The following is a 20,581-nucleotide window of genomic DNA, read 5'->3' as shown; positions in this document are numbered from 1 at the left end:
TACTACTGCAGTAAGAGATAGGGACACATGTAGGCGTTCCCTGTCTTGGTAATAAATAACAGCTACAAAACTCTTATTAACCTCTGTAAAATATGTTGGCTCTGCCAGTCCATTCATCACAAATCTATCTGTTACTGTGGTACTCACTTCAGCTGTCCCAGAGAAAGACAGAAAACACAGCAGGACGGCCACAGCATCCCACATCCCAGCCAAAGGAAGTCACAATTGCAAAGGATGCATCCTTGTTGTCATAAAAATGATGCTCTCCTCTTGTATCCTCTGCCTTTCTGCACTGAAAAAGGAGACTAAAATACAAGCATCACTTCCGAGACAGGAACTTCACCATAACACAAAATAAAGAAACTAAAAAAAAAAAAATACCTCAGGAATCTTCTACCTTTCCCTCCTAGGAACAAGCAGCCCTGGGGCTTGGCCTGAGCATCTGGCCCAGTGAATTTACTTGCAGTCCAAAGAAAGCCTGGCTCCATTCAACAGCAGGGATGGGAAGCACCAAGTCTCTTCTCCTCTCACCATCCCACTTCCTGAAGGGGAATTTGAGGAGCAAGTGGCCTGACAGTGTTGAGAGGAGTTCTGTCCCATGCGCTGCCAGGCTTCCCACGCTGTCCCGTTTCAGAAGCAACATGGGGAGGAGGGGGAAATGCATAAATCAGAGCTCTGATACTTGGCACTACACCAGGACATAGATTAGACTACTCAATCATTTTAATTGCTACCCAACAGTAATAATCTATTTAGGTGATTTACTCAAAAAACATGCATAGCACTTTGGTATGTTTATAATGCTAATTGGGAAGGTCCTGAACCAAACAACCACCCTGGGTAGCAAAGCTATGTATTTGGGGAGATTTATTTGGTTAGCTGTTTTCAGAACTTCACTAGAATACTGTTTTTCTTAGCTTTTTTTGCTTCAACATATATATTTTTGTCTATTTACTTGTCAATCTCATGTATTTGGCAGACATAAAAAAATGCAGAGCAGTAGCCAAAATTACACACACTTCCTATGCAACACAGGGTTATTCTTCCACGTCTTGTTTCTGCCCTGCATATTTAATTTTGTAGGACTTAGGTGAGGACTTAGGTGCTCAGGAAGAACCCCATTTTTAGAATTAGCAGACCTAAGTAGCCACAGCTGCATAAATGAGGAGTATGTCAAGACCTGAGAGGAGCCAATGGTTTTACTAGGTCATCAGTTAACCCACACAGCCAGGAGTGCAGGGTGTCAGTGAAGGAGATAATCCACCTCCAAGATAGATCCCAGCATGCCTCCATGGGAGTTTTGTGCTTCCCAGAGGCACTTTTCTCTCCCTTAAGAAAGATGGCACATCAGAAAAAGTTTCTCCCACTTTACCTGCACTGTTAGCACCAGTGTTATTGCAGGTAGGTACTGGGAAGGATGTGTTGGGTATGCAGAAGCTGTTACCTACCATATACTGAGCAAAGCCACAGGGGAAAAAAAAAGGTACAGCCTCCGCTCTGGCTGTGTTTATCCTACATGTCAATGAACAATAAAAACAGGGCACTGAAAAATAAACCTCACTGCTTCAAAAAGCCCCCAGGAGAGTATCTTCAGTGGTATCATATTTTTTCTGTTTCTTTCTGATCCTTTTTTTACTGTTGAAGTTGACATCTTTTTCCTCTTGCTGAACCAGCATTTCCTGACAGCAAACCGTAGTCAGAATTTTTCCATCCAGGCCTGAAGTGGATTTCAACATTTGGTGCTTGTGCATGCTCATAAAAAGAGGTTAATATCAATCTCAGAAAATTATCTACATGATGTTCAAAAGAATACCAAGTGAGGAGCAGCACCTGCATTTGGGGAAGTCCAGACACTCTCTTGTTTCTTTGCCTGAGCTGGGGTCAGCTCTTCTCTGCTCTCTCTCACATTTGTAATGGTGATCCTCCTTTGCATGTTTACAGCTCAACCAGCCTGTCACTTGGGGAAAAAAATCCTTCCATGTGGAACACTGTCTTTCGTGACACAGCACATCCCCTTTCAAACGCCCTGGGGACATTCTGAGGGTTTTAAAACGAAACATCTTGGAAAAGAGCAGTGCTCTCCCAATAAACAGCAGCACAGTCGGGCCTCAGAAGGCAAACAAGCAAGGCAGGAGCTTGTGGGAGGAGATGGTAATAAATACAATAGTCAGCTTCTTAATCACCATCCCCAATCCCTGATAACCATTACCTTGTTTCAGCTACCCTGTGCTTAACAGTGACAGGACAGCCCTCCACATTTGGAGGACTTTAGCCAGCAAAATCTCCTCAGGGATGAACAAGCATTGAACTGTAAACACACCCAAGAACTTTTAAAGGTTCGAAAAAGAAAATCTATTGTGCTGTGAGAGTCATCAGGCACGAGGCAGCCTGGGTACAGCAGCCTCCAGTTGCAGCAGTTGCACTCAGCAACCCTGAGTCAAGGCTTTTTTTTGGAAACAGGGATGGACACCGTGAAAACCAGCCTGTCCTGGCTCAGAATTCCTGCCTGCAGGGCACTCAAGCCAAAGCTGTCTTAATATACTTTTAAAAGCAGGCAAATGACAAGCAAGGCATCATTTCTTTCAGAGCCTGGCACTCCTCCTCCACTGAGACATCTAGGGCTGCTATCGTCAGCTTAAGGGGCAATAACTTCACCAGGAGGCAAAGCTGGTTTATGAGGGGGAGGAGGAAGAGTTAAAGCAAACTCATCAACCCGGCCAGTGTCATCAACCAGCAGCTCCGAGCACACTCTCACGGGGAAGCAGCGGGGAGACACGACATCCCGGCAACATGTCCAAGAGAGGATGTGTCCTAAAGGACACAGCTGATTCATCATCCCGCTTAGGAATCTCGGGCAGTTTCAGCTGCAGAGGCCTGACCTGCTTGGCAGCCGGCCGGCCGGCATCAGCTGCCTCCTGGAAAAGGGAAAGAAAAAATAAAAAGCTTTGAAACGACAGAGCGAGCAGAGGAATGGGGAGGAGGGGAAAGCAGGGAGTGTGGGGTGGAAGAGGTGGCCTTGCAGGCTCTGGTTGAGTAAGAGGCTAATTCCCCCCCCCCGACCGCGACTCCCATCTAATTACCCTGTTTCCTCTGAGCTGATTGGAAAGTGGCCTTGTGTCTGGAAAAGGCAGTAAGCATCTTACATGCATCTGTTCCACCTAATCCCTAATAACTAGTGCCTGTGTGTTCCGGGAGAGGAGGAGGAGGAGGTGGGGGAGGATGGGCAGGGAAGGGCCGGGAAGGGTTTCCCATGTAGGCTGCTGTGTGGCAGAGGGCAGGGCGGCCTTGTGGCCTGGGCTGGGGGCTTTCAGGGAACTAACACTGTTCCTCTTCCACCTCTTTCACAATCTGGAGGCCCCTTCCTCCTTCCCCTTGCAATAATAACATATCTTATTTACAAAAAAAAAAAAAAAAAAAAAAAAAAAAAAAAAAAAAAAAAAAAAAAAAAAAAAAAAAAAAAAAAAGAGGGCTGTGGCTGGGAATAAGGACACATTTTGCTGAGCCTTGCTGCAGTTGGGATCTGTTTAAGCCACTCGTTTTCCCCTTGCCCTAATCCTGCATTATCCTTTAGGCATGACGTTCAATTCCTGAAGGGGGGTGGGAAGTGCTCTCCAGGGCCCTGCCTGGTTTGCCCAGGAATTTGGATTGCACTTTTTATGTGCAGCTCCGGGAAGGGGCAGAGGGACAATTATGCAGCCGTTTAGTAGCCAGGCAGGCACATTTTCAGCGAGCTCTTCCTAGCGGGAGCTGATTCAACTCGAGGAGAGCACAGGGATAAACATCTCCATTTGCCAGTAAAAGGATCGTCACATCTGGAATTTACACGAGTTACGAGGAGCCAGGAGCCACTATTTCGTTTCACTTGCTTGGTGCCATAAAACGTGTTAGCACTTTAAAAGTGTTGCAGGGCAGATGGATGCAGGCCGACGACAACTCCCACAGCCCTGCCATGCCCCTGCCCTCCCCTGCCACCATCGGGGGACTCACACCAGACTCAGCCCTGCATCTTGCTCAACGCTCTCAACTTTGCTCCAACCCCTGGGAAGGGAGGCTTTTGGCCTCCAGCACTGCCAGCTGGCCTCTCTTCTCCACGTTATAGTCCCAGGAGGCTGGGAGAGGGACCCACTGTGCCCTCCGCACACCTCACAGGGAGTGCCAGCCTTCCCCTCAGGCTCAACCCACATGGAGGAGGACTCAGTAACTGGTCGCTTTAAACCAGTTTCAAAAAGGTTGGCTGTGCCTCTGTGGGCTGTTTATTTTCCAAGAGCTTTCCACATTTATCCAGCCAGTTTTCCACTGTTTTGCTTTTGGATTTTTGCAGTTGCAAGCTTTGAGCGCTCCTCCTTGCAAGAGCCTCATCCCTCGGCACACTAATGGTGCCAGAGGTGGTAATGGGCTCCATGGGCTGACTTCCCATAGGAAGCCACTGTCCTTACCCCAGAAAAACACTGGGAAGAATCCTGAAAAGAGCGGTGAGATACAGGCATCCACAGTCTGTACCCATCCCATCCAGTAACAGTGGACATAAAAATTAAGGGGAACAAGATGAAGTCAATGGCCTTTCGACCTTTGGCACTTCTCATCTGCACACAGGCCGTAAGGGTGGGCAAGGCAAAAGCCTACAGTCCATATTTCCCAGTTTGTTTTTTCTCTCACTTTGTCTCATGGAGCAGTGGTTACCCAAGAAACCTCCTGCCTGCTGATTTTTGTTAGGGAGTGAGCCACACTGGGTGGGAAAACCAGAACAAGCACAAAAGTCATCTCTTGGCCCACTCTGCTGTTTGTGAAACACCGTGCAGAGAGTTAAAGGCCTTCAGGTTACTGTGTGGAAACCCAGCTGTGATTTACACCTCCTCCTCATCCTCCCTCCAAGGGACAAAGGGCTGCCTTGGGGACGCTCACTTCACCCAGCATCACTGCTCACTTTGCTGCTTGCTGGCAGGGCACAATCCTGGCTTTTGTGAGTCATCCACCTAGCCCACACAGTACAGGATCCACAGCCTGGAGTCCCACCAGTGCTCACATGGGCTTGTCGGGGAGCAAACCTCATGCCAGGGACAGCTGCCCTGCAGTGGAATGTGCAGCAGTAGCCGTGCAAGGGTAATGGGAGATGGAGAGAGTCGGCTGCCTTCTGCTTGAGTTCTCTCTCGTGACTGACCAGAAAAGTGAAGTGAAAGAGCACAGCGGGAAGCTGCAAGGTCACACTTTGCTTCTTGTGTTGTCCAGATCCTTCTGCAGAGCCTTCCTATCCTCCAATGCATAATTCATCCTATGTCGTTCTAACTAAACATAAAGCCCCTTGAGGTAAGATGGTGCAACTTTCCCATGAGTGCAGGCTCTGACACTGTAAGATTAGCCGCTGAAAGAAAAAAAACAAAAAAAAACTTAAAAGTGTCTTCAAAACCTCCATCTTTAGGTAACAGATAAGTGGCATAAACACTCAAAGTAATGTGCCCACAACCACAGGCAGTTTTCTGTTAATTCAGGCTGAAGTACTCCGAAAAGGGAGGTCACCTTCCTCCCAAGCTGCACAGATGACTTCAGGGAGGAGCTGTGACCACAGGTATCCCTGTAGCACAGACTTGCCCGAATGTGTGAGTGTTGGCATGGGATATAAACAGTAGCAAGTAGATGGTGTTTTAGGATGAGAAAATATCAAATTTATGGCCAGAGGTTGTACTTACAGTTAAAACTGCAGCCTCACCACCTACCCCTCAATATTCCTACCAGCCATGCCACAATGGCTCCAGCCCTCTGAACACCTTTTCCACAGCCTGGTCATTGCACCCTCAGGGAAAAATCATCCAAACAGGCCAATCTGTTCCTCAGAGGACACACTAGCATCAACTCTGCTCCCCAGCTACTCCTCCAAATGACAGGAGCTGCAGAGGGGGAAGAAGGAAGAAAATATGTCTTGAATAGATCTCCTCTTTTAAAGAGCCAGCACAGGAGGAGATTTACTTGCACTATAGTACCAAATACTGCCTGAACTTACCTAGCATTTATCTGCAGAGCTGGGAGGAGAGCAGGGAGGTACAGCCACCTAGGCTTCCCTCAGTTAGTGCCTGTAGCAAGAGGAAGTGCTCGCAGTTCAGGAGCTGTGTCTGATGGTTCTGTGCTGTACATAGAAGTGTCAATCAGTTCTTCAGTAGCTTGCATTCTTTGAGATCCCTTTGAAAGCCTATTTAAGGGTATCTAAAAAAACATAGGTGTTTGCATGACAAATTCCACACGCTGCATACACAAATGTGGCGGTTTTCAAAAATGCTAAAGGAATAAATTCACTGAATCCTGCTTCATGTTCTGCATATGGCATCATGCTCCCAGCCTAGAAGGAAATAAAACAATCACTACATTGTATGATATGGGTTAGAATGAAGTGGCTGTTTTCTACTCTGCTTTCACTAAGCTCCTGCCTTTCCAGGATGAAACCTTCATATTTGGGAATACTGAGCAGATTTTTTTCTAATACCTGTTCTCTGGAGAAAGTCTGTAGCTTCTCAAAGATGGGCCATGGATACAGCATCTTCATGGTCACAACCCACTGAAGGGCACTTGTTATCACCCATCCCAGCTGAGCTAATTAATCCTTAATAGTAATGGCTTACTTTAATTGTCTGAACTCTGTTAAGGCAGGACCTAGTGCTCTTAACTCCTCTAATTCTAGGAGCTGGATTTTCAGCTCACTTCACGGTTTGTTTTTTCTCTTTCACTCTTGCACTGTCTTTGCACTAAATCACACACCACAGACCACACCTTGGGAAAACCCATATCTTTAGGCCCCTGTCCTAGCCCAGGAAAAAGCTGATTTTACATGAAAGATGACCTTACTTTGAAGGTGTCCCTTCTACCCAAAGTGTCTATGAGATAAAGGCATTATACTGCTTGAGTGGGGATAAGCAGAATCGAAGCTGTGTGAAGCTGGGCTGAGCCAGAGCATGGCCAGGGCACTTGGCTCCCCTTGGAAGAGCCTGGAGATGCCTGGCTGGGGGCTAATGCCTGTCCATCTCCTTTGGGGCTGTTGATACTCAGCATTGAGCATAAAATAATGTCACATTAATGGGCTTGGGGACAGAGTGACCGCTCCTGAAAGTCTGAGCCAAAAGTGCTCACCCAGGGCTAAGTAGCAAGTGAACTGGCAGAAGAACAAGCCTTCATTCTCCTTGCTAGGTCTCTTCTTTACACAGGGTCCATGGTAAAAACTTATCTGCTGCAACTTTATAAAACAATCACCATTAGATTTCAGAAAGCACCTGCAGAATCCAGTTAACTTACCACACCAAAAAATAAAAAAAACAAGGTACTTCAGATGAAAAGATAAAATTATGACATTGTTTTCAAGGGTGAAGCCTTTATGGTTTATAATTAAATATAACCCTCTATTTGCGCTATTAACCAAACTTTAATGGAAATCCTCGAGAACTTTACTTAATACTCTTTGATGGTAAAATGTAAATAAGGCATTTTTAAAGCAGGTAACAAACTTCTTTTGCAAACAACAGAAGGCATTTTGCCCACACCACAACTGTTATAGCTGATCCAACTGAGGGGCCAGGTAGACACAAACTGTACACTTTTCCCTTTCTATAGGAACTGGTGTAAATCAGGAACAATTCAACTGGTCATTAAGCATAAGAGAAACACAGGGGTTTGCTGTGGCTATAGCACATTCAGCTATGGCTTTATATTTAAATATCTTTACAATATCTTTCACATTGGTGGTTGGGGACTCCCAGATAGTCAGAGATGCAATTAGATAAAAGAGGCTATTTGACTTTTCATCCTTATTCCTTCCTGCCTTGCTTTTGTGGGTTTAAAGCACAATCTTTCGACTAATTAAACACATTTGAATATTCTGTTGCATGTGCAATGAATGTATAATTAGACTCAAGGGAAAGATTATGTGCTTTCTAGCTGACACTAACACTTCAGCATAAAGGTACCCCAGGCACCACTAAATGTAACCTATGAGCTCCTGCTAATAGCACGCTGCCTCTGATCTCCAAAGGATTATCTTACTCTGGAGCTCTTATAGGAGCCGTATACTGAAAGGGGCTTGAAACAGATACCATGTAATTTACATCCCTGCTTAGTGCCTCAGTGAGGAAAGGCAGCCTTTGCTCCAAATTGTGTTTCTTTCCTACTCTGCTTTTCAGGTCTGAAGTTAAGGCATATGATCTTCAGGGTGCAGAATGCTTTAAGGAACCTCTGGGTGGTTTCAGGGAAGAACATGTCATTTTTTTCCTGTATTTTTTTTCTTTTTTTTTTTTTTTTTAAATTCATGTTCAGTACCACTTTTTTTCTCTATAAACACAGAGAAACCTCTTAAATAAATTATACTAGACAAAATCCCATCTCTCTGCTCCAAAATTAAAGATGTCTGCTAGCTTTATTCTCACCAAGCACTACCTCCTAGTGCTATTACTTACTATATCTCATAAATATCAGGGTCCATTTCCTTTTCTCTACTTGGCACTTTTCCCATCAATTTTACGCTGCTGCCTTTTGTTTTTGTTGTTGTTTTTTAACAGAGGTTACCCTCCCAGCCACCACATGATAGTGGTTTTTTTTTTCTTTCCCATTTTGTGGTTGGACGAGCTCAGACAACTAGATAAATATTGTGGGGAGCTGACCCTTAAATACCAGGTTTGCCTGTATTTTTTCACAGAGGTCTTTATTTCCTTAAGTTGTAGGTGGTCTCCTTAAGACAGCAGGGAGACAAACCTGGTGTAATGAAAGGAGGGGAAAAAGAAGAAGTAGAAAAATTCCCTTACGATGTTTCCTGTGGTAAAACAGAGTAAAAAGTATTTTCAGAAACAGTAATTAATATTTTAGGGCAGCTCCAGAAAAATTCAAATCCAAATCTTCTGTGGTGTTCAGTGAACTCTGTAAATGGCGTTTCCTCCAAAACCCCAAGCCAGGCAACTTACCCTGATTTTGGAGTGAGTAATGGGGATCTGGCATTTCTGTACCCCTTGGCAGTTGTGAAGAGGGTTGTGTGCGTTTTTTTAAGATGTCTGTTTTTTCAGAGTAAAGTTTGCTTAAAAAAACAGTGGGCTAGCTACTGAAAATCAGTCCATATCAATTATTGTCAGCCACAGATCCAGATGAGGGGCAAACCTCCTTTACCAGCAGTATGGCTTTAGTGTAAGCAATCTGCAAATTTCTTCTTATCCGAAAAAGAAAATGATACTTGGGCAGGCCAGGAGATAACAACAGGCATGCAGCCTCAATGTCAGCAATACCTGTGACATTGTTAGCATTACCCTTGGGTTAGCATGGCAAATCACACTGTGCCATTGCAGTTCGGTCCCTTTTCCCTAGGGTCAACCCCTCTAAAAAATTTCCTTCAGCAGGAGGCTGGCTTTGTTGTTGTTGTTGTTGTTTACACTGTCAATAGGACATGTCCTCTGCTGGCACTGAGGAGAACTGTGCCAAGAAGATGTAGGACCTGTGTCAGTGTACTTGATCCCTGGATTTCATCACACATAACATGCTTCACTGCAACTGCTTTGCTTTACCCCTTGCTCAACAACAAAGAGGTACCCAGACTTCAGAGCTTTGTATCTGTGCCCAAACTTCAAGGCTGACATACCTCACATCGAGAATGAAGTGCAAAATCTTCTTTACCACTCCAAAAGCATGCAGTTTGGAAAGTTTAGGGATGAAGCAGGTGCTCAGCTAGGGAGAACTGTGTGCTGGTCCCAGCTTATCTTGGCCAGCTCCAAACAAAGCTGCTCCTCTCCCTGAGCCATAGGTAGTCAGGTTGGCCCCACTGACACCTTTCTGCAGCCCACCCCCAGCCATGGTGGAGCTGCTCCATGCCACTCATTGTTCTTTGCTTGTGAGACTTTCAGGGTTGCAGGTTCTTGACATAGGGCATCTCCTGAGACCCTTCTTCACTTTCCTCAAAGCCCTTTTCTATTGGGAAGGAAACCCCAAAGTATCTGCCTACTCACATGGAAACATACCACATATCTCAGTTGGAGCTGCTGAGCCAGATTGCTAAACTTAATTACCAGTTCCAAGGGCTGAGACAGTGAATGACAGGTCAATTCATGCAGTGAGCTAGCAAAGATTGCTGATAAATGCTTTCTAATTGAAAAGATGATAAAACAACTATTAGTCACTGAGGAGCTTGAAGAATGAGTTAGTCCTGGGGTTTTTTACACTATGAAGAGCAAGAAGTGCTAATCTCATCAGCACTCTGTTGTCATTTCCTACCAGCCTAGTCACTCAAAATGTCCAGGAGGGATCATGAGTGACATTGCAGAGGAGTGACCAGTTACTGCTCCCTCAGTCCTATTAAGGAGATTGAATAGAAATAGTCATTAGCAACGTGGATGAAGTCTATTGTACTCTGCAGAACATCAGACATTTCTGTGAATCAGGGAGAAATCAAAGGATTTTGAACAAACAAAAATAACCTCTTGCACACAGCTCTCTTGGGAAATCATCAGTGTTAACAACACAATGTATCCTTTGCAGAGCACTTTTCAGCCCGAAGTGGAAAATGGAGGCTGTGGCATCAGAGGTCCAGGTACTCGAGGTGCCGCTCCAGCAGCAGCAATGATCTGCCACATACAAGCAGTTTGAAACTCGGGAGGCTGAACTTTGCCCTAGAAAAACCTCTACACAGGCACATGTACCTGTTTGTCACTCAGGCATTAGGACAGTCACTCTGGCAGCAGGGCACAGCAGTCATACAGGATGAGAAATACTCTTAGGTTGTCACATCACGAAAAGCCGGCAGAGCTGCCCTGCAAAAGCCCTGTGCCTAGACATGACCCAAAAGTTACCTCCTGCAGCATTAAGTGACACAACACTGGCTGCTGGGAAGGCAAGAAAACAGCCACCACCCATTAGCAGGAACCTCAGCTGCCTTGCTTCCATGCTGTGCAACCCTGGATTATTTTTTTTTTTCTGCTGCTTTTCTTTCCTTTCCTCCTCTTTTGTGGGTCTTTCTAGACCAGGAGATGTTCAGAGTTGTGTTAGGCCAGCGTACTTGCTCTGTGCCTAACACAAAGGGCTACAGCCATGGCTTAAGCCTCTGGGTACTGCTGTCACATAGATAACCATCCCCGACACTTGCACACACCACACTGCTGAAATGTAGCCATGTTAGAGGTGAGCTTGGGATGTGGCCAAGTGACACAAGCCACAGAACACGTATAAAGTGAGGTTTTGCCAAAGGCAAAAGGTCAAGGCATTTTTGCACCCTTAAGAAACAGACCTCACTTTCTGTGTTAGGACGTGCCTTACTTTCCCCTTTCTGCCTCGCCAAAATCCACACAGAGTTCTTACTACATGGTATTTAATATCTGCAGTGTGAAGCCTGACATTTTCCAGGAGGCTGCAGCACTCCCAAAACTGTATTTTCCATGTTAACAGATTTGCTGTCTCTCCATCAAAATTTGGGTATATTCTTTCGACAAAGAAGCCCATTTTGCATGGAGAGGAGTGTTGCTGGCTGGTGCATCTGAGTAGATACTGACATGAGGGGAGAGAGACAATACTTACACTAACCGGTGTAGGAAAGTAGCCCAACAATGGCATGGTAACTGTGCTTGTATTTATGGATTCAGCTAGTTTGTAAAACTCTAAGACCCTGTTCTTTTAATTTCAGATCCCCAAACTCTTGAAAGTCCAAATCGGTCTCGATCAACTCATTCTTGTTGTGCTCAGTATGCTTTGCCTCATGTCAAAAGCCCCTGGCGACAAACAGACACCTTCTCCACAGTCAGATGTGCAGGTAGGTATTTTGACAGAGCTGCATGATACAAGTCAGACCAGCAGCTCTGCCAGTAAAATTTTAGAGATGTAACTTGCCAAGGAGGGACACGACAAAACATTCTTCCAGCAGCTGTGTCCAAAAGGTGTATCGACCAGGGGTGTAGTGACTAAAATATTATATTAACATTTAAACCAAGAGCCTCATGTAGTGCCTGGCCATGAATGAAGGTCACCTTGGGCCACTCACTTTATACCACATCTCAGACCTGATCTCCATGTACTCTCCATGTTATAATTATGGATCAAATATAGTTATGCATATATAAGTATGCATCAAATATACATCGGTTTAGTTCATGCAGTGTCTAAGAGTACTGTCCCTGGTGCACAGGAACCTATGTTGGTATAAAACTTCTCTTTACTGACTAAGTAAAATATATTCCTAGAATGTATTTATTTATGGAAATTTTAAAAAATTATTTATTTATACTTATATAAATATTTCTATCTTGGGGATACGCTGTGCTGCTCCACATCCCTACAAACTACTATGTGCCCATTCTCAGTGTAAGATTTTCTACTGGTGTTTGGAAAAGCGTACCTGCTGAAGCCCAGTCTGTGGTTGTGTGAAGTAACCTTCAGTATAACTCCCAATAAAGGCTCCCCAGCCATTTTCACACATACTGTGGAATAAAAGAAACATATATCAATGCCACAGAAGGTTTTCTCCCTCGCTCCATGTTTTCATCATCAGTGGACATCCTTTGGATCAAAGACTGCTGTTTGATCCCAGGAAAAGGTTAACAGTGTCAGCAGTGCTTAGGCAGTTGCTCCAAATGGCCTAACTATGGCTGCACTACTACAAATCAGATCAGGCAAATGATCCCTTTTTTTTTTTTTTTAAAACATATTTAATTTTTCAGAGTGTCTTTTTTTTCTTGAAACATTTTTTTTTAAGCCAGCTGCAGCTGCATCCTCCATCTCCTCAAGCCACAACCTGAATTAGCATCCATTTAAATTAATAAGACAGATATCCCAAGTTTTATGTTTCATGCTTACAGCCAAGGTGAGCAGATGTGATGAATGTTTACAAATGCAGAGACATTTTGGGAGTTGCCCTGTTTGATGTCTGGACTTGTTTTGTACACACTCCTCATATTGCTGCAAGTTCTTGGAGAAGGATCCTTCCATGGTGACTTTTTTAAATGAAATAAAATTAAGCCTCCTTTTGTTTAAGTCAAAGGGAACTTGGCTTAAAACTTTTTTTTTCCAGTTGCAAGATATCTCTTTAGCTTTTATCTAACTGTGTCATCAGTAATTAGGCATGTAAAGGAAATCAATCTCAACAGGGATGTAAGATGTAAAACCTGCCAGTAAGCAGTAGATAACAATTCTTTTTAAACACAAACTCTTCAAAATTATGCTTATTAGTGGAATACAGTCTCTGAGTCAAACTCCCAGATAACCTAACAATAATTAATTTTGTTGAAAAGAATAAGCCTGAACTGTGGTGACCATAGGAATACAAACCACTAAGATAAAGCCTGGACAGAGTTCCTCTAGGCTGGGAAGTATGAACAGCAGTGTGACAATTGCTAGGAGGGAAAAATACCAACAAACCCCCAAAAAAACTCCTAACAGAAATTTAGGCCTGGGAAATGCATGTCAGCCAGAAAGGAGCTCCGTTGCCATTAGCCTGGAGATTCATGGTGTCCTGACCAGGTGCAAACCACAAGGACTATTTTGAGGGAATTTGTTTCCTCCAACGGTTGTTTGCATCAGAAAGTTTTCTCTGATAGTTGCTGGACCTAAGATTTCCCACCTAAGGAAAACATGGCAAAGCATAGATATTTTGTGATCATACATGTGCTTCCATATCTCTGTACACACGCAGCAATCACATGCAAACACTGAGAAGGTCAAATGTGGAGCTGAAGAGAGGTAGCATCCCTTCTCTGGTTAAATGTCTGCACATGTAACATCAGGTTCAAACACTGAGGTGATGTAAATTGGAAATGCTGTGTTTAAGTCAGTAGAGATAGGCCATTTGATGCTGATCCAAAATACCTTCTCTAAGTAGGTAGGCAGGCCATGCCCTCCTAAATCTAAGCAGATCCACTGAGTCAGAGGTAATTTATAAGCAATCAAATTCAGTCTTTTTTATCCTTCCACCTGGAGCCGATTAATCCATAAAATTTGGGAAACAATGAAAACCCACTGCAGCGTACTATCAGATTTTGAAAAGTCCTGCATTCAACAGTCAGAGTTGGAGTTACTTGCAGGAGTTAGATTAACAATGTTGCTCTAGCAACACAGTTCTTGAGATGCAGTCAGCAAACCAAGACTACAAAAACAAAGAGCCCACAAATCAAGCTCACGAGGACAGGCAGCTAGTTTCATTGCTTCTGACAGCAAGGTAGTTTAAGCCCTGCTTTCATTTGGCCATGTGCGTCCTTAGTGATTTTGAAACTGGGAAGGACCTATTAGATATGTCGAATTGGGGTACTGCCAGTAGCTATTGCTTTCAAGACCTTTACACAGTGAGATGGGAAGAATGTGTCCATGAAATAGATACTGGAGCCTGTATGTTTGTGCATGTGTGCGTCAACTTCAGAGGGAAAAAGGAATGAATGAGTTAGATCTGTAAACTTAGCTCCCTTTGGGAAAACTCCTCCTCCAGAAACCTTCTACTTTTTCAGAAAACACACATTCTTGTTATTCCAGCTCTCTCGTATATTTTGTATTTCCAACATGCAGTGAGATCAGTGTCTACATTGGCATAAAGGACTTCTGCAATTATGGTATAAATGAGGAATAAAATATCAAGACTGCTGCACAGATACACAAACTGATGTATGGGAACGTTTAACATGCTGCTTAACATTCACTAATAAGACTGCAGGTGTAGCCTGCAGATACATCTCTATCTTTGCTCTTACAGTTTTCACTTAATAACTTTATTTACTCAAAATTCTTCTGTATCATAGAAAGAGGCACTTGGAAGAAACTTTGAAGTTGAAAGGACATCACAACACTTTGCCTGTCTGTTTCCATCTTGCATCCGTACCTTGTGATTTCAATTCCATCTCCAAGTTGGACCGAAGTGGAAGATAAACCAGGTGCCTCTCCAGAGCATCACTCTGTTAGGGAGACAAAGACATGTGTGGACGGAGACCAGCTCAGAGGAAACAAAGCTGACCACACTGCATTGCTTGCTGCACCCCTAGACTCTGTGCCCCTTCCAAACTTGCCTTTGTAGCAGGCTCCATGAGCCCTTTTATCAGCCCTAACTCCCAGCAATTGCCTGCCTGTGGGATTTTAGAGCTCCCTGCTTGCTCCATAGCTGGTAATGGAAGCAGCCAGGCATCTGGAACAATTGGCAAGTCCCTATTGCCCTCCCATGGAGTGGAGCATGCCCTCCCATCCATTTGTTCTCTGGACCAGGAGTGTGGGAAGGGATGGGGGACCTACCCCACATGCAGCCATGGCAGCCAAACTCAGCTGGGAGGCGCCTGCAGCTCCCAAGTTCAACCCCTCCACATCCAGCAACTGGGATTTCTCAGATGAATGCTCCTGCCCTGGAACTCACTCCCCTTGGCAGCTGCTCAGACCTTGAGTCTAATAACCTTCAGGGCACCATACAAACTTCATTCATTTTGTTTAACCTTCGATTAACTGAGTTTCTTCTACAATCTTCTCTGAGATTGAGGCCTCCATGGCAAACAGAAGTGAGAAACAAACTTCTTAAGTTTTTCTGCTAAAGACAGCAGGGCAACAAAGTAAATAGAGTTACCCTATGCTATCTAGACTAAAAAACAGTACTGAAATCTGTAAAAGAAAACAACCTTAATATTGATAAACCTAAAACCACTGTTTGTAAAGAGTTGACTACCTCTGCTTGTCTCTTTGGTGAAGAAAACATTTCAGACACAGAGCAGGGATATAGCAAAGGGCCAAAATAAAATGCAGAATTGATCCCTTTTTTTTATTTTAATTTGTAAAACACCTGCTATGCTAAGGATGCAAGAAAAGTTTTTCTATTTCTTTCCTCTCTAAGCAATTGCTAGAGCTGCTGCAGAGACATTTTGCAATTGTGAATACAAAAGGAGCTGGTTTATCTGGCAGTCAAGCTGTGGTTCCCATGATGAAAGTCTGAGGATTCTGGTGCTGGCATACACATGCCAGCTACTCCCTTCTGTGATCCTCTGTGTGGCAGCTCACCCAGTCTCTCTTTTTTTCTCCTGATTTTGTCATAAAGTTTCTGAACCCTTTGCTTGTGGCTTCAGATCATCTCCTGCCTCAAGTGAAGGGACTGCCTCAGGGAAAGACAGCCTAACTGAAGAGTCATGTTCTTATTGCCAGGATGAAGTAGGAGAGGGGAGAGATTTAAGGATTTTCAAGTGTTCCCTGTAATTTGACAGTTATTAATCATGTTCCACCTCTCTTAGTGCCTCCAGCTCCTTCATAACTTGGTTGTTATGCACCTGCAGAACTCCAAGGGTTTCTATGGAGCTGCATAAGGTGAAAAAACCCTGAATTGTTCCCAAAGCACTTCAAAATTAATTGGCTAGATTGTGGTGTTGTGGTTTGTTGAGCTTTTTCAAAAATCCTGACAATTTCTGTGGCTCAAAGCAGGGTAGAGCTGACTTTGAGAGTCAGTGTGGTAGGAGCATGTTGCATTTCCTTAAAGATAAGAGAGAGAATCATTTCACACTTTGCCTGGATTTGCAGTAACACTGGAGGTATGTGAATCATGGCGATAAATGTTGCAATGCACAGCAAACTCCTGATTCAAAGTCCTCCCTTTATGAAGCTTTCCTATCTCTAAGATAGTATGATGTAGCTCTTGGGTAGATCCCAGATGTAGGATCCCACTTCAGCACAAACCACACTGAGACCTTTGTGGCAGAGATGAGTGCTGTCTTCCTGGCCAGACAGTGCAAACACAGCTCAAACACGCTCATCTCCTTTGGGCTGGACCTGGTGAGACCAGGAAAAAGGAAGAAATGAGCACTACAACTTTTTGTGTCTCAGCCACAGAAAAGGACAATCTGTGCACAGCTAACACCTATTAACCCAACCATTAATGGTCCATATACTGGGCTGTCAGCTCTGCATATTTTTCAGTTTGATCCCTGGTGAGGCAATGTAGCATCCCCTACAGATATGGCCTCAGCATTTTGGGGGAACCAGACAAAACCCTGTGACTTCAGAATCTAGATCTACATCCATATTTTGTAGCTACTGCCCAGCTCTGCTTTGCATTAACAGTTTTGGAAAACACCATTACAAGAAGAAGGGAAAATCAAAAGTTTCCTCCTCTGTTTGATGAAGATCTCACTTGGGAAATCACCTACCCCACTAGTCCTGCAAACAAGATGCCAGGCATAAATATTTCACCCAGGTGAAAGTAAACACAGATCCTTCTGCTAAACCTGCAGCTCCACACAAACAGAAGAAGGCTTAAATGAAGGTGTGAGACCAAAAATGAACTTCAGCAGCATGAGTAGGCACAGTCCCGGGGAGCACAGGGAAGCAGAGGTGAAATCATTTAGCAAGCATACATGGTGGGAATTTGAGTGACTCACAGGAGCAGCAGCTTTCATTATTTCAAACCATTGAAAAACACCCTTGGTCCCCACACCAGGGTGTGGCTGCACATATTGAAGTTGTCTCAGGTTTCAAGTGGTGCAGGCATCCTTGGGGCATCTGGGTACCCCTGGGACTCCTCCCTGCCCCTTGATTCCCAGGCAGAGTGGCAGGATCTGCACATGCTTTGGAGGGCTGCCCACACTCCTGATGTTTCAGGCAATCTGTGTGGTGGGGGGAGGCAGTACCCTACCCGGGGGTATCTAGGGGGGCACCTCTCTAGGGGTACACTTGCAAGGGGATCAGCCTGCATGTTGCTGTGAAGACAAAACTTTGATTTTCCATCGTCTAAAAAAAGTCAAGGGGTGGGAAGGATACAGAGGGGAGAGGAGGTCACAGAGCACATAACTACCCAGAGATATTGCCCACCACCTGGGAATTCCCTGAACATGGGAGAGGGCTTCCTTTGCCAGAAAGCTCAGCCAGCTGTTTTCCCAAAGGGCTCTTTGGTGTTACAAGTATCTGCGCATAACAAGGAGCATCTTTTAGCCTGATCTGCTTTTTATTAAGGACTTAGTAAGCACTTTCTTAATTCATTTAGTGACATCTTTCCTTCATTTCCCAAAGCCAGTCACCCACTGAAATTACTGACCTTAGTAAACACAAAAAAAAGAATACCACTCTTTTCATAGAAAAGCTTGGCATTAGTTCTCAGTAGCAACTGCAGAAACCTTATGGAAGAAACCAATTAAGCAATAAAGCACAATAAAATACAGCCTATTACACTAACATAATAATTCACACCTACAGTATTGCTACTAGAATCACACCTGCAGTGTTGCATAAAGCCAAAAGCCAGGAACTGTTAAAACAAGCTAGCCAGTTTATTATTACAATATAATTTCTGCCTGGGGATACACTGCAGAAGAGATAAAATATTGGTATGTATTCTTATTTGAGTGTGAACAAAAATCTGGATTTTAGAAGGGAAACGAACAAGTGGTTTAAGAGTAAAGTTCGATGCAGCTTGATTAATTTAAAACTATACAAAGCCAAATGCTGAAAACAAGCTAGGGGGGTCTGCAGCAAAAGAGGAAAAGAGTGGATGAGGTGACACCATGGCATCTCACATCTGGTCTGTGGCCTGCTATCATGGGGCAGGTATTTAGCTGACCTTAACTGAAGGACCTCATTGAAGCCAACAGAGCTATTGTGTACATAGAGCTAGCTGCTGGGATGGAAGTAATTTGATAGAAAAAAAATTAAGTGCTTAGTCAAAGTATCTAGCATGCTTTCCCTTTGAAACATCCCCCAGTGATAACTAGATAACTATCATAATTACACTTCCTTGCTCAGGTTGGTTACAGAAGAATTAGGCAGCCATCACCCATTCTTGTTCTGAAGAGTTTCAGCTGTGTTAAAGGCATGGGACATGGCACTGCTCAGCTGTGTTAGCAGCAGGTCATCCCATCCTAAAGCACTCCCAAACAAGGAAGAAATAAAAAGACCCCGACAGTAGAGACCCCCTCTCTTATGGCACTCCCAAGATAGCTCAGAAAACAAAAGAAAGGCGGTGTTTTCTTACAGCACGAATGGGGCTGGATGTTCCCATTTCACTTGGTTATGACCCTGATTGGACCAGTTCCAGGATATAAGTGAAGGAGTGGTGGTCTGGTACTTGGGAAATACCTTTTCCATTTAAAACTGTGGCCAGCCAGAAAGCAGATGTAGCCTGCTCCTGCTCTAACACCTGGCAGGTTCTGGGGGCTCATGGGGGAGTTGAATGCTGGCATTCAGAATTAGTGCACCTGTAACAGTGCCTGAAGCTGCCCCTGGCACTACAGGCAAAATAAAGGCACTGCCCATTCCCACACACTGGCTAAGGAGCCTACCCTGTACTGTGGGCTCCTTGGGCAGGCTGTGGCCCTGTGGGCTCCTTTGGCAAGCTGGGGCCCTGACTAACAAGCCCCACAGCTTTTGTGTCTCCCCTTGGCCCCGATGGCCCGGGGCTGGTCACCTTAGCCCTGCCTCCTCCAGCCTGGCCTCCCCAGCATCTGCTTTCCTGTCTGTCTGATGAGCTGCCACAGAAACAACCTTCCCAGGGCTCCAACCTTGTCCCCAGGTGCCCCTGGGCGGCCACAGCTCTGCTGTATGGAGGCTGCAGCCACCTTCCCTAGTAACACTTTAACTCTAAGCAGCCAGGCAGGCGGGTGAAAGGTCACGGTTGTCCCCGTATCACCCCTGCTGACGGAGTCCATTTCCCTGGTGTGGCACACCAAGGCCCCACATGCAATCAGCCTCCTCAGACTGGATGGACAAGGGTGTCCATGTCCTGGCCTGCATTCTGGATCCCCAAGAGTACCTCTGGGACAACAGCCAGGCATGTGCTTGCCCAGTACCAGATGCAGAGGACTGGAGGGCACTTGACCTCAAGCCATGTCCCTGTGCCCTAGGTGGCCCCTCAGATCTCCAGACCATGCCAGTCTCCAGGAGTCCATGTGTGACAAAACCCAGGGATCCAGGCACTCCGTGAGGAGCTGAGCATAGAACATGGTCGAAACCCCATAAAATAAAGCCCACAGAATTATTCAGGATTACCACTAATTAGTCAAACAAACCTTACCCTCTCTGATTTCCATGGAGACTCAGTGGCCCCAGCCTCCACTGCTTCTCTTCGGAGCTGAGAAGTTATCAGGGGCATTTCCCTCAAAATTGGGTTGAATTGCAACATTTTTTTGTGGCACTGTTTGCTTTGGTCTGAGGGTTTCTGTGTGAAAAATGAACAAACAAACAAAAAACACAACAAACAAGTAAATAATTTCTAGGAACAAATTAATGTGTTTAGGGACCAAATTGGAAGGAAGGGGGTGAGGGAAAAAAAAAACAGTGAGGGACTTTAGAAATGCCTGGAACATGCCCAGAGCTTGTCCTAAAGTGAAACAGGGTGAAAATGGGTCAGATCTTTTTCATTCAAATTTGTATTCTACCTGTTTAAGTGGCTCCTTGAAAACTTGTAACAGCCAAAAGGGTGTTTCACTGCTCTGAAGTTAAAGTAATCTGGTCTTCCTCTGCTTTTTTTTGGGAAACATCCCTATACAAAGGTATGTGCTGTGCTCTGTTCAGCTCCCAAGCTGCACTACTGAACTACCACACATACAATTAATTCTAAAACGTAGGAATATAAGGAAAGGGGAGTGACACTCTGTACACTCCTTTTTTTTTTTTTAAGAAGCCATTTCTAAAGATGTGGCAAGGGGGG

General features: G+C 44.6%; 1 protein-coding gene across 20 annotated transcripts in view; it reads right to left on the bottom strand.

Moving 5' to 3' along the window:
• Nucleotides 1–20,581, bottom strand: part of LOC107200677 — a 50,711-nt gene that overhangs the window by 10,054 nt on the left and 20,076 nt on the right. For 8 of the 20 annotated variants that reach the window (XR_004495963.1, XR_004495962.1, XR_004495971.1 and 5 more), the window contains 7 exons: nt 19,946–20,089; nt 14,801–14,873; nt 12,335–12,416; nt 7,114–7,216; nt 5,996–6,328; nt 4,925–5,882; nt 148–2,915 (listed from right to left, as the gene is read on the bottom strand). Coding sequence is in view for 1 of the 20 variants with exons in the window: in XM_033512087.1 (XP_033367978.1) it covers nt 14,760–14,873; nt 19,946–20,089 (258 nt within the window). In the remaining 19 variants the exon portion in view is untranslated. Of the gene's footprint in view, nt 1–147; nt 2,916–3,080; nt 3,340–4,924; nt 5,883–5,995; nt 6,329–7,113; nt 7,217–12,334; nt 12,417–14,460; nt 14,874–15,204; nt 16,714–19,945; nt 20,090–20,581 lie in introns of those variants that run through there. The other 12 variants (XR_004495967.1, XR_004495972.1, XR_004495976.1 and 9 more) reach the window with 12 other exon arrangements.

The sequence above is a fragment of the Parus major genome, chromosome 2 (genome assembly GCF_001522545.3).
Source record: "Parus major isolate Abel chromosome 2, Parus_major1.1, whole genome shotgun sequence".
Classification (NCBI taxonomy): Eukaryota; Metazoa; Chordata; class Aves; order Passeriformes; family Paridae; genus Parus; species Parus major.
Note: the sequence above shows the minus strand (reverse complement) of the source record. Positions and strands in the feature narration are given on the sequence as shown.